The 16,843-nt window shown below is 38.5% G+C and overlaps 1 protein-coding gene across 1 annotated transcript in view; it reads right to left on the reverse strand.

Annotated features, from left to right (window-relative positions):
• Positions 1-1,037: 1,037 nt before the first annotated feature.
• Positions 1,038-16,843, reverse strand: part of TPH2 (tryptophan hydroxylase 2) — a 42,123-nt gene continuing 26,317 nt past the window's right edge. The window contains exons 9-11 of the mRNA XM_066550027.1: positions 9,813-9,908; positions 1,569-1,702; positions 1,038-1,476 (exon numbers count right to left, since the gene is read on the reverse strand). Of these exons, the coding sequence (XP_066406124.1) occupies positions 1,302-1,476; positions 1,569-1,702; positions 9,813-9,908 (405 nt within the window). The 3' untranslated portion in view covers positions 1,038-1,301. The remainder of the gene's footprint in view (positions 1,477-1,568; positions 1,703-9,812; positions 9,909-16,843) is intronic.

A 16,843-nucleotide genomic window follows, 5' to 3' on the forward strand; every position in this document is an offset into this window, starting at 1 on the left:
GACATGATCTGCAATAAGCCATGTGGTTTCCATTAAGAAGGGTCCACGCAATATAGTCAACTCTCCATTATCTTGGCTAATAGGAGAATAGAATAACCCAGATAAAGGAAAGACATGCATAATTATTACTTCCAGATAAGAGCCGGCTCAAATATTTCTGCACTGTGCTCCCCAGACAGAGCTTGTACTTCTGTCAGAGCTTGCCAGCTTAGAGTTTATTAAGTCAGGCATTACCTGCATCCATCTGATACAAGCAAGGCAGCTTGGGTGTTCCTATGATTTAATCACTCCACAAATACTCTAGTAACTGAAAATCATCTCAGCCATAATTAAGTAACAACTTCCTTATTCACCCTTTTATATGTTCTGATACTGGCACAGTGTAGACCCAGTCAAGCATGGCCAAATCAAGGTTGAGTGTAGAATAATGAGGAAAGGCAAACTATGCCTGAAACACAAGAGGAGTTAAGTTCAAGACACAAGGGAATGCAGAAGACATACAAGGATGTAGAAGGACTTTGGATTCACATGTAACAGTGACATTAAAACAAGTGCTTAATCTCTTATTTCCAGATAGCAATCTCAGAGGAAGCACTCTCAGGACTGTCACAGGTAACACATGTGAACTACAACTACCTTTCTACATGAACTGTCAGAGGTTTCTTTTTTTAGTGTGTTGCAATTGCTCAGTCACATTGAACATTTGTCACTTGTGGGTTCTCATTATGTATAATCTTCACAGACCACTTAGTACCAATACATAACCTTCCTGATCTCTGATAGCTACTGGTATATAAATTGTATTGTTCTGTCACGAGAGACACTAAGTTCTGTAACAGATATATGGACACAAGAGTGTCTTTACCGTTACAGAAAGAAATACTGTTTTCTTACAAAGAAAATTAAAATGTGGCAAACAATTTTTTTTCTGGATTCTTATGGAAGGGAAGGGATAATGAAGAAATAAAGTCAGGCCTAATGAAATCAGCAACACCATTTCTTAAACATTGAAGTGAATCATTTTATGGAAACCAAACTGTTGCCAGGAAAGTTTTTTAATGGTATACTTGTACATGACATTGTGCTGAAGAATTGATGATTACATTCTGCCACATTCCATGTTTCATTTACAAATTAGCATTGCCTTGGTTTGTCTGCACATTACAGTTAGACAGAGCTACACAATAATGCAAGCCACAGGCCAAGCTGTAAAGGGAAAACTGATGGCTCTGATAAATTAGCCATCTCATGTAACTGGCTACAGAAAGAGCAACTGACAGAAAATCACAGTGCCAAACATATCAAATCCCTAAATATCTGTTCATTTTGCTTAAAGCATCACATACAGTGTTTAGATCACTGCGAAGGTCCTGGACAACATTTTCTATACTCCTGGTATCCTTCAGAATCTCAATGCTTTGCGTGTATGGATTGAAATACACAGAGAAGGGACGATTGATTGATTTGGCGAAGTCCCTGAAAGGAAAAAAAGAAAATTAACTTCCTTTTTTTTTCCCAGCCACTAAAGAAGAGAAAATTAGATTTTTGAGTCAGGGAAAATAATTTACCTCATCTTTTCTTTGGCCTCTTCAAAACTCTCTGAAACAAAGTAAACTTCCTGGAAAGTAGTGATAAGGCATTCTTGCAAACAGGTTGTCTTTGGATCGAATGTTTTCACATTGGCCTTGTCAGAGAGAGCATGCTGTAAAATACACCACAGGATCTGTTAAACTGGATTTTGATTATGCTGTGTATCTATATCAGCTGCTCATATATACAGCTTTTATATCGCTGTTCTGTATGTTTCCCACTAATTGGTAGCTCATCTTGTTTTACATATAGTGTTTTTTCTGTTTGAACAGTCAACAGAATTTGTTATTTAACAGGCTCCTACTATGGGAGATGGTTTTTCACCTTAATAATAAAATAATAAAGAGGGTGTTAGAAATGCAACTGCCATAAACATATACAGATGTAAATGTTCAGATGGAAAAAGAAAAATCATCAAATAACCATTCTTGAAAAATTATCTATACAATGACAAACATATATTGTCCCCAAAATCTCATTTAACTAGCAGAATTCATCTTCATCTTGGTGGGTAAATTGGGTCTGACTAAACCATTTATGTAATCTGTACTTTACATTTTCAAGTTAAAACCATATTGTATTTTCCTGACAGCAAAAGTGAAACTACATATCTGAAAACCCATTCAATAATGGCAATGTATTGCAAGACAATGAAATACATTACTCTTCTGCCACACAACCTGAGCAATAATGCTTCACATAGTACTGCAAAGAAAAAATTACTAAACAGATATAGATAAGTACAAGAGACATTGGGCAGATAAGGCAAATGCTACACAGAGCAGAGATTTCTGATCAGCCTTTCTCTTTATATGACTTTCACAAGTCATTAGAAAAGAGAGGTTCAGAACTGAAAATCAGGTACTGAGACATTTTCCAGGAAAATGTTTTGTCACTCCCCTTTCAACTTGAATACTTGGGTTGGCTTTTGCATCTATCTTATCTTCTAGAGCACACATATTTTCATTCTCAGTCCTCTGTTACAGAAGTATAAAGTAAGAAAGCAGAGCATATTTAGGTCACCTTTCAACCTTCTTTAGTCCCCTGATACCTATATAGAGTGAAAATATGAATGAAAAGCATAAAGAAATGACAGGGAGGAAGCAGATCCCTGAGGTCCGAAGGTGCCTCCGATTTCTTTACTTTCCATCTGCATGGAAACTTTCCATCTTTATAGTGAAGTAAAGTATTAACCTTAAGGTATTCACAACTTTTATCCTTGCTCTTGCTTATACTCATTCCTAAATCCCTGTGAAAGGCTCTGAAAATATCACACTAACTCTCAACCTGAAGTCTCCACATAGCAGGACAGAAAACTGGAACAAGAGCCTCTTCCTCCCACCTCCTCTCTCTCCAAAAATAAATACATGAAAAATTAATGCACGGAATCTTAAAATGTCAGGGAATTAACTTTCTTTAGTACATGTATATTTTCCTTCTCACAAGGTTTGCTGTTTCTAGCCAGCCATCAGTTAAACAGGTTTGAAACAAATATAAACAATGGTCTCTCAACCATCATCCTCTTCTAAAAGGGCTGCAAGAACAAGCTCATCTTATTAGGCCCCTCTCTATATCCCTGTTGTCGCTTTTTCTTTGCAGAACCATGGCATGGTTGAATGCTTATAAATTAAGGCATTCACTTCCTTCTCTCAAAATGAATTTGCCTTTTCTCACTTGGAATGATAATAGATTCCCTGGGAGGGTATCTATAGATAAAAATCTCCTCTTAAGGTGCTTTGTGCTTCCAGGTGAGACTTGGTGGCTCAGATGTCTAAAGCACAAAGTTTCAAAACTCTGACTGGACTGAGTGAGGTTGATTCCTTGCAGAGAATGAAAATGATGATACAGGCCATGATTCCATAGGAACTGACTACTTCTGGCTCATGGATTCTTTCCTGTACTGTGAAAGGGTCAACAGAAAGGGGGATGCTGTTAACTTCTCTACTTACTAATGGCCTCTGATGGGCCAGGCCTAGTCCTTGGGACTGAAGTTATCAGCATCAAGAAGAGATCCAGCCTGTGGCTCCAACATTGTGAACAACTCTTCTAGTTCACTGAACCCTAATTTTATAAAAGGAGAAACTTTAAAGAGAAGGAAAGGCTGATGCCAGCACAGGAGATATCCCTTTAGCAAGCCTTTCTAGTTATTCTCCTCAGATTATCCATATGAAATGACTGATTCTTTCTGGATCCCAGTTTAGTTATACATGAACAAAGCTGCTGTTTCACAAAGCAACTCTTCAGAGAGTGGAACATGAGGACAGCAGCACATGTGCACCCTGGAAACCAAGGGTAAAATATTCAGACATGCCTTCAAAATTAGGTGACAACAGATCAATTATTCTTAGGATTACAGTTTGGAAATAAAAGGTGTAAATTCTGGTGAATTTACCCCCACCTGAGATCCCTGTCTCCCCTCCAAATTCTTTTGGCTCTTAGATCAAGTAGGAATTGTCATGGCTACCAAAGCAATGTTTCCATCTTTGCAAGTCTAGATGGCGTTTTCAAATTGCACAGCCTGGCATCTGTAACATCTGCTATTGAGGTGATATGCTGACACCAGCAACACCAGAGATCAGCAATTGAAACGAGCCTACAGACAAACCTTCAGAGAGACCATTATCTCATGTGAATAGAATGGTCAAGACACCGACTCAAAGCTGACCAGAGCGTTTATCAGAAACTTTACAGCACTGTAAAATGCTGGACGTTGGCAATCTCAACATTTTGAAGTACATAATCTTAACAAAAAAAAAAAAAAAATTCTGGTGAGTCCAAAAGCTTTCAGCTTCCAGCCTGTGTTTTTTAAATACATGTTATTCACTTATGGTTTTGTTGGACATTCAGTTCTTTAGTGAACTCAAATGAGTAAGTACCCAATATGTATTTCTCCATGAGAAACCTCTGTGTTATCCACCTCCAATGAGATGTTAGGGCTAGCACTCATGGAAAATAGCTTTTGGTAAAATAGGGCATCTCACCACATTATGGATCTGTGATAACTGTCTCTAACAGCCCATTCATACAGACTGTACTGGTAATGCTAGTAATACTATTGGTGAGTCTTCTTCAGTTCAAGAAATAAAAATTTGGAGTGAAACTTTGACATGAATCACTGATTCTCAGGAAAAGCAGCAGTATCAGACAGCTTAAGAAGTAGACAATCATGTGTACTGAAAATAAGCATAACAATAAAGAAATGCTTCCACTTCCTGCCAGATGAAAGGTTCAATGAGTGATTGAGGTGCCTAACAATAGGTGTCTAAGGCCTAGGCTGTCTGATGTATTGTACAGAGAATGGAAGATAGAGCACAGGATCTAAAGAAGCCTTTTACACATTTCTGCGGTGGCGGCTGGTCAGAAATACTAGGGCATGTCAGATGGCACCAGGCATTTACACTGCACAACTGTGAATCATTGCCTAAGTGACCACTATCACTGACACATGAAAAAAGAGTTTGGTCTTGTAATTCCTCCTTTGAGTATAAAAATGGATTGCAATAATACAACTGAGAGCTTTTCAGGTTTGAGAAAGAAAATAAATGAAACAAAACCCAAAAAAGTAAAATCTTCAGCTAGCAAGGGGAAAACTTGAGATGAGTTATAAATACTGCACTGTCTGAGAAGTACAGGAGGGCAGAATAGGAACACAGGTGAGAAGCTGTGTGAGTGCCAGTGCTGATTTTATCACCTTGTTTTCCCAGGCGGAGTACATAGAGTCTTGAAAAACCTGCTCTTAAATGTTTTCCTGCTTATCTACAAAATGTGTTGTGAATCTGACAGTGTCCTGTATTACCAGAAAATTTTGTTCAATTGTGTAATTTTATAGAAATTCTAGAAAAATATGGAAAATCTCTCTATTTAAAGATTCTTAAAATTAACACCTGGGATCCAGGAGTTGTTTTCTTCATCCTCTTCAGTAAACAGAGCCAAAATTTGCATTTTAATATTTTTTTATGAAGTCTAATGCTGGCACTTCTTACATTATCATTAAAAAATACAATTGGATACTGTACTTGACTTTAAATATTTATAGAGAGATTTTAAGTCTACCTCTCTGTTCAGTATAGAAGCATACAACAGGGATGTATGACTTGATCTACAGCCAACTGAAGTTGATAGGAGACTCCTTTAATGAAAGAGTTCAAGAGAGCATCACACAAATTAAATGGATTAAAGTTTCCAAAGACATTTGAACTGCTTTTTAGAAACAGTTTTAATAATTGAAATGTACATTATTTCCGCCTTATCTCCAAGCCCCAAATACATACTGTGTAATAGTGTTAGCTAGAGTTAACCTGACTATATTAGGCAGAACATTTTATAACTACTTACTGTATTATTCTATTCCCCCCAGGCTTCATTTTTAATCTTCTCTTTCTCGTTATTTTGTTGCTTTTAATTTTTTTTCTACTTGATGCTTTCATAGCATGGACATAAGGAGATGCATTTTTCATTATCTGAAATTTTAGGTCTAAATACTGAGTGGGGAAAAAGATTTCAAGGGAATCCTATAGTGATAGGCTGGTGCACACATTTCTCTAGCTTTTACAGTCATTTGTTACTAGAACTGTTGACCAGATTTGTGAAGTGGAGCAGTGTAATACAGAAACAGGGATGACTGAACAAGCCATTCAGTCTTCCAAACAGCCCAAATATTGCTTGCCATTTCTGCCCTGCAAATAGACTCATGTACTTCTAGAAATTTATACAAATTATACATAAAATTGACCACCATTTTATTTCTTGTGCATACTGCTGCATTGAAAAGAGAGCTGATAGGGACAGAAGTTGGAGAAAGGCTTTTCTTCTTGCTCACAAAGCACATTAATAAAAAATGCCTGTGCAGTCTCAAGGGTACCCTCAGTAAATTTGCTGAGAACACCAATTTGGGCAGGAGCATTGTTCTGATGGGGAGCAGGAAGGCTCTGCAGAGGATCTGGACAGGATGGATCAATGGACTGAGGCCAGTTGTTGAGGTTCAACAAGCCCAAGTGCCAGGTTCTGCACTTGGGTGCCATCAAGCCCAAGCAGCAAGGAGTGGCTGGAAAGCGGCACATCAGAAAAGGACATGAAGGTGCTAGTCAACAGCTGAACATGCACCAGCAGTGTGCCCGAGTGGCCAAGAAGGCCAATGGCATCCCGGTCTGTATCTGCAATGGTGTGGCCAGCAGGACCAGGGCAGTGACTCTCAGCACTGGTGAGGCCATACCTCAAGTCCTTGTCCAGTTTTGGGCCTCTCACTCAAAGAAAGACATTGAGGCTCTGGAGAGTGTCCAGAGAAGGGTAGTGGAGCTAGGGAAGGGTCTGGAGCACAATGAAGAGGAGCAGCTGAGAGAACTGGGTTTGTTTATCCTAGAGAAAAGGGATCTCAGGGGAGACCTTGTCACTCTCTATAGTTACCTACAAGGAGATTGTAGCCAGGTGGGGGTTGGTCTCTTGTCCCAAGTGAAAAGTGACAGGAGAAGTGGAAATGTCTTCAAGTTGTGCCAGGGGAGGTTTAGATGGGACATTAAGAAACATTTCTTCACCAAAATGGTTGCCAAACATTGGAGTAGGCTGCCCAGGAAAGTGGTTCAGTTACCATCCCTGGAAGTATTTAAATGATGTGTGGATAAGGCACTTGAGGGCATAACCTAGTGGCATATTTGGCAGTGCTGGGTTAACAATTGGACTTGATCGTCTTAGAGAACTTTTCCAACCTAAAGTAGTCTATGACTCTAAACTCAAGTTAGCAAAACTCAACATTTCAAGATCTGCCTTCCTAGTGGCAGGGATACATAAGTATTCGAGCTTCTATGGGCCACAGCCATTCCCATCGGAAGTGTGGCAGACTTATTTCTGAAAGGATGTCTTCACTCTGACACCTGTGAGAAGTACGAGTGTTGCACACATGACAGGGACATGTCATGGCCATGCAAACTGAGTCTCCTATTCATCCCCGCTCACCAACGCTGAAATAAACAGCATTGTTCTCATCATTTTCAGAGCAATTGCTGCCATCAATAAGGATTTCAGTTACAATCAGGATCTCAACAACAGTCTATTAGCATGACCTTCCTTCAGGTCAAGGAAGAAAATTGCCCTCTTAGTAGAAGCTAGGAGGGAGATTGTTTTCTCAAAAAACAGGAGAAAGTGACAATGGCTTGATGCAAGGCTGTGCACCAAAGTCATGTGTGCCCAGACATTCTCCTTCATGTGTGCCCAGACATTCTCCTTCCTAAGCACCTCCCTGATAATATTTTGCTGACAAGAAGGACATTCATGCCAAGATTGTGGTCCAGAAATGGCTTCTCCCATGGTCATTTTATCAGAAAACTTAGTAGTTTTTTACATTTTTTTCCTTAACTTTTACCTTCTTTTCTACCCTGGAGCATACTTCCACAGACTTTTGAATATTTTTCACCTTATCAGTCCCTTCATGGAGACTATGTCTACTTTTGGTATGGTGCTGTTCTGTTCCCACAGCACAAAAGTGCTTAGTTTATCAGTAACTGAAATTTCTAACTTAAGATCAGTATATGCAAGATCTGGTGAAATTTAGTATCTTATGATACACAAGAGGTCAAATCAGATGATCTAGTAGTCCCTTCTGGCATCATATCTACAAAATATATATGCAGTGTAACAGAGAAGTATATAATATTATTGACTTAGAGCAAAATTATTATGATATATATCTGGCCATAACACTGCAGCAGATCAATATAGTCCATTAATGTGCAGATTATTTAGCTTTTAACATTGCTTTTCAAAATGATTATTTTTTGCGTTTATACTCTGAGTTTACTGCTGAGCAAAGAACCCAGATTTAGGGTCACAAATATGTGGTACCAAATATGCACACTTGACAAGAATAATGCATTTGTTTATGACATTGATGGTAGAAGATTTATTATGTTCTTGACTATTCATTTCTTCTTTTTTATGCCCTTAGATTTTGGAAATGATATGGTAGGTATTTTCAGGGTCATCACCTTGCAACTTTAACTGTTAGTTTAAATAAAAGGTCTGATTCTTTAGAGAATCCTGCAGAATTTGGGGCTTAGCACTGAATGTTGCTGAGCCAAAGGAAAACAAGTGAGGCATCTTCATCTCTTTTAATTCAAACAACTTTGCACTGTGAGTATAAAATATTGCCAGGCAGATACACAATGTTTCTGTGGCTGGAGTATGCACAGAACTGAGAGCAACTCTAATGCAATCAAAGAAAAAGCACTAGAGAAGGTAAATTTCTTCAACATTTTTTACTACTGGAAGCACAGCAGTTTTACTAATGAGCTTCACCCCAAATATTCACAGTTACAGGTAAAACAAATAGCAGAAAGAGACTGAGATACTTCTATTAAACTGCCAAGTAGCTCACTGAAAGCCAGCCCTGGAGGGTGGGAAGATGTGGAAACTCAAATAAACAATGCTGCAAAATAGTTTTCAATACTCTTCCATATGTGCTTTCTAAGTCCAAATGTTTACCTGCAAAGCCATCAAGACTTCATTTGGGTCTCTGAAGGTGGTACTCACCCCTCTCTTTATCCTTCCCTTCCCCCTTGCTGAGAGATGCATTATGTCCCAGAATACTACAACTGTGACAAAATACCTTTTGCCCATTCCCCATGTTTTCTAGGCATTAAAAGAAGCAATAAATTATCCACTTCAACTACTCACACCATGCAAGTTTAAACACTTTCATCCTTAAAAGAATAGGGCTCTATATTGTGACACAGGCAAGTTCAATGTGAGTTCATATGCATTCCTTAATTTTAAATATGATTAATCATATCAGGACTTTAATGAATGTTGTTCTTTTCATATCAATAATGAATCCACTCAGGTACACTGGATTACTTAGAACAGAATCATGTCTGATTTCTAGCACTTTTTTGTGAGTATTAAAAATACGTGCTCCTCATCCAAACAAAGCTTTTAGAGCCCAAGGCACTCTTACCTGCTAGAACCCTTGAGCCCCCTTTGACAAGAAATGAAAATTCAAACAGAAATCACTTTTTTAGTTTATAGTTGCTTTGGTACTTTGGGCCTTACAAGTCCATTTCATGCTTCAAGTGCCAGCTGATATTTCAAACAAAGCTTTTAGGTCAATACTGTATTTTAAATACAAGCTTTTTATCTTGAGAATTTTAACTGTTATTTGAAAGTCAATATATTTATATCCACCTATTTTTTTTGTTAAGATAAAAATTTTACTATGCTTTAAGGGTACATACCTTTAACTCTCCAATAGAAGACAGAAGTCCTGCCCCATAAGCACGCAGTTGTCCTTCTTGCTTGCAAAGGCCAAATTCAATCGTAAAGAAATAGCACTGTAAAATATACAGATATTCAGTACAAATAGTATAGTTGCAAACAGGCACTTCAGCAATAACAATCATACCATATTCACTTGCCCATCCCACTTCTTTAGAACCACCTACTTTGAATATTATCTCAGATAACGTGTATTGTTGCTGCTACGTAATTTAAATGTCATGTTCAGCAGTAAGGAATCTTTGCAAAAAAATTTGGGATTTTGTTCTTTGTCTGGGTACACAAGCAGTTCACAGGAATGGCCAGTTAGGAACAGACAAGCAAGATCATTTTTAGTCATCAAAGGTGCTGATAGTAACCTACAGAGGTTTTTGAAACCTTCAGAAATAAATGAGATGCCTTAAAACAGAATCCTGCAAGGCAGTTGGTCTGACTGTCTAGGAGCATCTGAAGATCTCTAAGATGTAGTTCAGAGCACTAAGTTTTAAGCTCAAGCTGATATCACTTTAAAGTCTGAAACATACTTGAGTTGTCTTGAGTTAAAATTAATTTACTTATATGTATGTGCTTAAGAGCCTTCCTGAGTTGAGGCCTTAGTCTTCACTAGATTTTATTCTGTCATAAATAAAGAATAAATATGGCATTTGGCTTCTTAAATTCCAGAAAGAAAATTATATTCAGTCAAATGAATTCACTTGATCAATGAATTCACTTGAACTATAACAATTGTTTTTTAGGTTTACATTCCATCTGGTAATGTATCTGACCTGTAAAACTGATGACAAGCTGCAAAAAGAGATCTGTTAAATCAACATTACAGTCTTGTATCTAATTTTGCTGTACGCACCTAACCATAAGGAAGACCATAAGAAGTACTGACAGCCTACTGTCCACTAAATGCTAAAGATCACAGTCACTTCTGCTCTTATGGTACTGGATTTTACTTTGTTTTTTTACAACACATCACATGCTTTTTGATATTAGATCAAACATTTGAGATTAAGATGGTAACTATTTCATATTGTAAACATATGAAGGTTTTAGGAAGTTGAGATCAAAGTTATACAAAAATATTGCACATATATATACACATATCCCTATATATGTTTGTGTTTATTACATAATCTGACAATTTCAGGTTTTGCACAAAGAGGCATAACTCCACTGAACCTAGAAGATTTATATGTCTTTGCAGGGGATATAAATTTAGGATAAGAAATTACCCAATATTTTGTACTAAATTTTAATTTTTTTAAGTAACTTCAGAATACATCCTAATAATCCTAATCTATTAATTTTGCTACTAAAAATATATCCAAATTGAAGATGTTTTTCACAGCCCCAAACAAAATCTTTTTCAAGTATAGTTGAGCACCTTCTTGCAGAACTCTGATTTTCAGCAGTGAGGGCATATAAAATGAATCTATCATAACCACAGAGTAGTCAACTGAGTCACCACTGACTTACTTGCCATCAGTGTGTAAACACAAAGCAAATCACATGAACATATATTCAGCAAGTTGGAAAAAATATATTGAGCAAATATCTGTGAGCAGAGAGAGAGGTTGTGGCTATTCACTGTACCAAAGTCAAAGTAATTTACGGTAATTTTTGGTCTGGAAGTGACTTACCAAATGTGAAGATCACTCCAAAATTGTCACTAGTGATCAGATTCCCATGGATATGCAAGAATTCTGTGCTTTTATTGGTCCTAAATTAATTGCAGATATATAGTATATATCTGTATATAAGCTAATACGCTTATTCAAAGATGAAAAATTAATCCTATAAAGGTGTTTACATTTGAGAGATGTAAAATGTCTTGTTAAACCATAATTTTAGCTACTTTTATGTAGTCAAACTATATAATTATTACAATTACAGCCCACTGATTCAAGGTAGGGAGCAAAAATCTCTAGGGAAAAAAGAAGAGTAGTACACTTTACAGGGAAAAAAATCATAATCTGTGAGTACCTACTCTTTTGAGCATGTCTTGAAAAAGCACTGAGCTCAAACTGCTTTATCTAGTCCTATTAGTAGATGCCATCTTTGTGAATGTCTATAAGGTAAAAAATATATAAAACTTACAGCTGACAACAAGGTTCTTCAGTCTAAACTAATGCTATGTCTGATGCAAAAGCACATTAAGAGAATAAGACAGTGCAGGGGTTGTTGAAAGGTGCCTGAAAGGGCACCACCATGTTGAAATTCTGTTTACCTTGCACTGCAACGATTTCAGCCACAGCTGGAATCAAACCAAAACAACCAAAATTGACAGTCACAAGGCCCTTCTCTGTAACCTTGTCTTTGGCTTCAACAATGCATTCAGGTTTAGAATACTTGCTTTAACTTTCAAAAATCATCCACAAATAAAGCAAAAACCTTTATGCAATAAGCTCAGAAGGCCTGCTAGCTCTAAAAAATAGCTAACAGAATTTGTTGCATGCTGTGCCACACAAGTTTGGACAAAGGAAGAGACACAACTGCAAAATCATGTGTCCTGCAGAATCAATTCAATCCTCACAGAAACCCTGATTTCTAAATAAGATGTTTAGGAAAGTAAATGATAAAAATTAATTTTACAGCAGCAAATTCTACTTTCATTTGCATGTGTACAACTCTACATCTTCTAAGAGATAGTGCATGTGGAAATGAGGTTAGCATTTAGCTCACGGACCTAGCTTATTGAAAGCAATGGCAAACTTGCCCCTCGGCCCTCTGTAGCAGCAACATTGGACTTATAAATATAAAATTAAGATATACTTGCAAAATTATTTTGGTAGATCACCCAAAAGTATCTCAATTAAAAATTTATGGGACCATATTCCATCCAGCACTTTGATGCCATTTGATAGAAAGGTGACGACAGGCATAAGAGCCGCTTTGGAAGTTGCAGCATTAAGGAATAAAGCCCTTGGCATAGTTACGGATGCCAGAAGTATTTTGTCTTACTTCCATGCTTTAATCTGTGCACACAAAGAAAGCACTCAAACACGCTGGGTGATATAATTAGATTGAACACGTGAGGTATGTCCAGTCCTGTGGTTGTGAACATTAAGTTGGCATCTGTTCAGCTCTGTACAGGTATGTAGTTTAAGACTCCTTCCATATGGTACTATTTGGGTTATGTATAATAGCTACATGTATGAATGTCCTTTTGGAAGCAAAATTACTTACTGAAATATCCCAGAAAATAAAAAAAATTGTTTGAGGACATCAGTGAGGCAGCATCTGGAGTGCTGAGTCCAGTTTTGGGTTCCCAGCATAAGAGAGAGATGGAGTTCCTGGAGCAAGTTCAGCAAAGGCTATGAAGATAACTCAGGGGCTCAAGAGCATCTCTGTTATGAGGAGAGACTGAGGGAGCTGGGCCTGTTCAGCCTTGAAAGGAAATGGCTGAGATGGGACCTCATCAATGTCTGTCAGTATCTGAAGGCAGGGTGTCAAGAGGAGGTTTCCAGGCTCTTCTCAGTGGTGCCCAGCAAAGGAGAAGAGGCAATGGGCAGAAACTGATGCACAGGAATTTCCACCTGAATATGAGGAAGAACTTTACTGTGGGAGTAACCATGCACAGAACCACATGGCCTAGAGAGGTCATGGAGTCTCCCTCCATGGGACACATTCAAAAACCATCTGGAACACAACTTTGTGCAATGTGATCCAGGATGACCCCTCTTGAGCAGGAAGGTTGGACCAGACGATCCATTGTGGTCCCTCCCAACCCACCACATTCTGTGATACTTTTGCTCTATGATTACACATAACTGTTTTGGTTTCTACCTGAGTGCAGAATCTCCCGGCTCCCTTCTCCTGATGGGGCCACTGACCCTTGAAATGAGGGTTGGGTATGCAGGGCAGCAGCCATGGTTGCACAGCACAATGCACAGGATGCACAGATCCCTGAGCTAAGGGAACCTGGAGCTGGCCCATCCCAACACCACTGTGGGTCCCAGCCAGGTAACCAGACAGCTGCATTCAGGGAGCTGCTCCCAAGAGAACCCTCCCTGCAATCACCAAAGCTATTTTTGCCCAGCACTCCTCAGCAGCTCTGGCTCAATGGAAAGCATGGGTAAAGCCACATGCCAATGCTGCACCCACAGCACAGACATTCCCTCAGTCCTAAGCAAGACCTAGACATGGCTGAAAGGAGCTGCCACACGCTGAGCTCCTTTACTTCCCCATATACCGGTGTGCTGCTGCTAGAGGATGTCCATGTCTTGTACAAATGACTGAAATAATGTGTTACAGTGTGAACAATGCCTACACAGAGCCCAGAATTCTCGCTTTCCTTCTGCATAATGGTGAAAGCACAGGGACAGTCAGGAACAGCAGCAGCAATATATTCCAAACATTTCCTTTATTGCTCCTTTCCCCCCTGATATTTAAACCTTTATTCCTGTAGCTTATGATTGATTTGTTAGTAGTTGTTACCCAAAATGTTTGTCTTATTGTTGCTCACTGGAAGCTTATGCTGGATACTTCCTTTTTTCCGGTTACATATGTTCTATAAAAGACATTTTATATCTTTTTGCTAATACATTATCAACTCTAGGTCAAAAGAGAAAACAAATATGCAAAAAATCTTATCAAAATTCATAGACTCCTTTCAACCATTCCTCAGCCTTTCTCAACTGGATCCAACACTGAATTGGAAGATGCTTGCCACATGCATGCACTCCTAAATTCCAGCATTTTTTCTAAGCTATTTTTCAGGCTCACTTTCATTACTACTGTAGCAGAGCAAATGTTCAGAGTGTGAGCTATTGAACTACTGGCAAAGATTACTATTGCAGAATCTGCAATTTCTTAATGAAAATGAAGTTGCTTCTGAAAATAAACAAACGTAATTAGCAAGCCAGTACTGTGTGAAATTTGCACCATTCTCTTGTTAACCTCTATGTCAAAATGTATTACTTGTGTGCATGAAAATTTGCATTTGCAGATCAGTAACCTCACAGATTATGATCTAACCACTTTTGGAAACAAAATGCTACAAGAAATAAAAGCAAACCCAGTCTCTGGCTGCAATTTGTTATTTTAATAGAGCCTTTATCTTTAGCGTTTCTAACTGCTTAGGGCTTGATCTTCATAAATCACATCCTGTCTAAAATGAACTATATTATTTCTACAGTAAAGTTTCTAATTTCTTCCCTGCTCCCAATTAAGTCAAATCAGCTCTCTCTTGCATCTAGCTTCCTCATTACAGGGCTGGGCCCAAGGATACATATTTATTAGTACTTTACAGAACAACACTGTTTCTAGTTATTTGTGAGCACAAAACTTTGTCTGTCAGGGCAACATGAGATCCTTTCAAGAAAAAGGTTCCTGACTTGACCAACTGAGCATCCTTGTAACAACAAGTGAGCCCTCTTTCATCTTCTCAGCTTTGAGGGACTCAGTATAAAGCACGAGATGTTTCTTTCCAAGAGTAACACATCCTATGTTGACCTACCCCTTTCTGATCACGTACTGGAGGGACTCCTATCCTTGTACAGTGATGCAAGATGGATCCACTGAATCCTACTTTCCTTCTGCATCCAGCCTATTTCTTTCATCCCTAAGCAACAACTTGTGTCAGCTCTGCAACACCAGGTCCAGCCTTCCTATCATACAAAAGGTCCCCACTTCTACAGCAAGCACATCCAAAAGTGACTTGACTCCACAGTGCTACTCCTAATCAAAAAACTCTAGTGACTGATGTATCCTTTTCCTTTTCCAGTTCCAGCTGGAAAGGATTCAGGGGAGGAATAATATCCTGAATAGCATGAGGAGTGACTAAACAAACAGTTGATTTCTTACCCAGGAAAAGAGAGACCTAAGCAAGAAAATGTGTTCTGTAGTCATGATGGCATATAGAAAAGCTCCAGGGATGATTTGATCATTCTCTCTTCATATACAAAAAACCTAGTAGGAATCAGGTTAAAAGCAACAAAATGAGACAGCTCACCAGACAGTTCACCAGTAGAGCCATAGAGCTCATTGACAAAGTTACTGCAAATGGTACTGAAAATGTGTGTGTCCTCAAACATAAACAGCTGTCTCTGGACAGAAATCCTTTGAAGATAATTAGATACATAGAAGCCACATTTGTGAGAACAAGAGCTCTTCAAGTTCCTGATTAGTGAGAATCTTGGAAAACATAGGAAAATAGTCAGATGTGCTCATCCTGTTCTTTTATCTCCCCTAAGCAGCTATTTATGATGGGCACAAGTCACCAGCCATGGCCCTTACCAGCACAGCAATTCCTACAGACACAAACCTGGAAACAGACTCTCCATACCCAGAAAAAAGGCCTTAGCAGACTGCCACAGATCCTGAAGAAAATTTTGAGCATTAGCTCCCAATTCCAGTAATGGAAGTCTTCAATCTGGAGTGCTAGTTTAAAGCTAGTTAAGTATCTCTGCTGATATTTTTCTTCTTGGGCCACAAATGTCTGACAGAGTGACTGTAAAAATGCACTCCAGAAGACCACTGCAGTACTCTAAAATATTAAATATTGAACCCTGGGATCTACAGTTGTTTTTTTTTTCCCTTAGTCCTCTTTTGTGACATATGTACTATCTTCTCTGCTCACCTTTTTGATTATGCATAATGTAGGAAGGACTTCAATTCAGTGCTTCAGCTACTTTATTGAAAAGCATTGCTGAAACAAACCCTTAAAAGTGGAGACCATTACTTTGTATTAATCCCTTTAGAACATTTTTCAGAGCGAGCCCACAAATTATGGGATGGTTTTAGAGCAGCAGTCAGTGAGACCAGCAGCACCTCACCAAACAAAGTAATTCATTAATAAGTTATCCTTTACTCCTGATTCAAACACACCTGTGTGACTTTATAATGGTCGAGAAAGCCACAAAATTTCATCTGCTTCTGCTCCTTGTTAAAGTTTCAGGTTTCACACTTGGGTGATTTCCAAATGCATCTTCATACAGGTGGTTTTGCCTGGTTGAAGTCAGAAACATTGTCCAGGCCACCTACTGATGAACAGTACAGA

The sequence above is a fragment of the Molothrus aeneus genome, chromosome 5 (assembly GCF_037042795.1).
Source record: "Molothrus aeneus isolate 106 chromosome 5, BPBGC_Maene_1.0, whole genome shotgun sequence".
NCBI lineage: Eukaryota > Metazoa > Chordata > Aves > Passeriformes > Icteridae > Molothrus > Molothrus aeneus.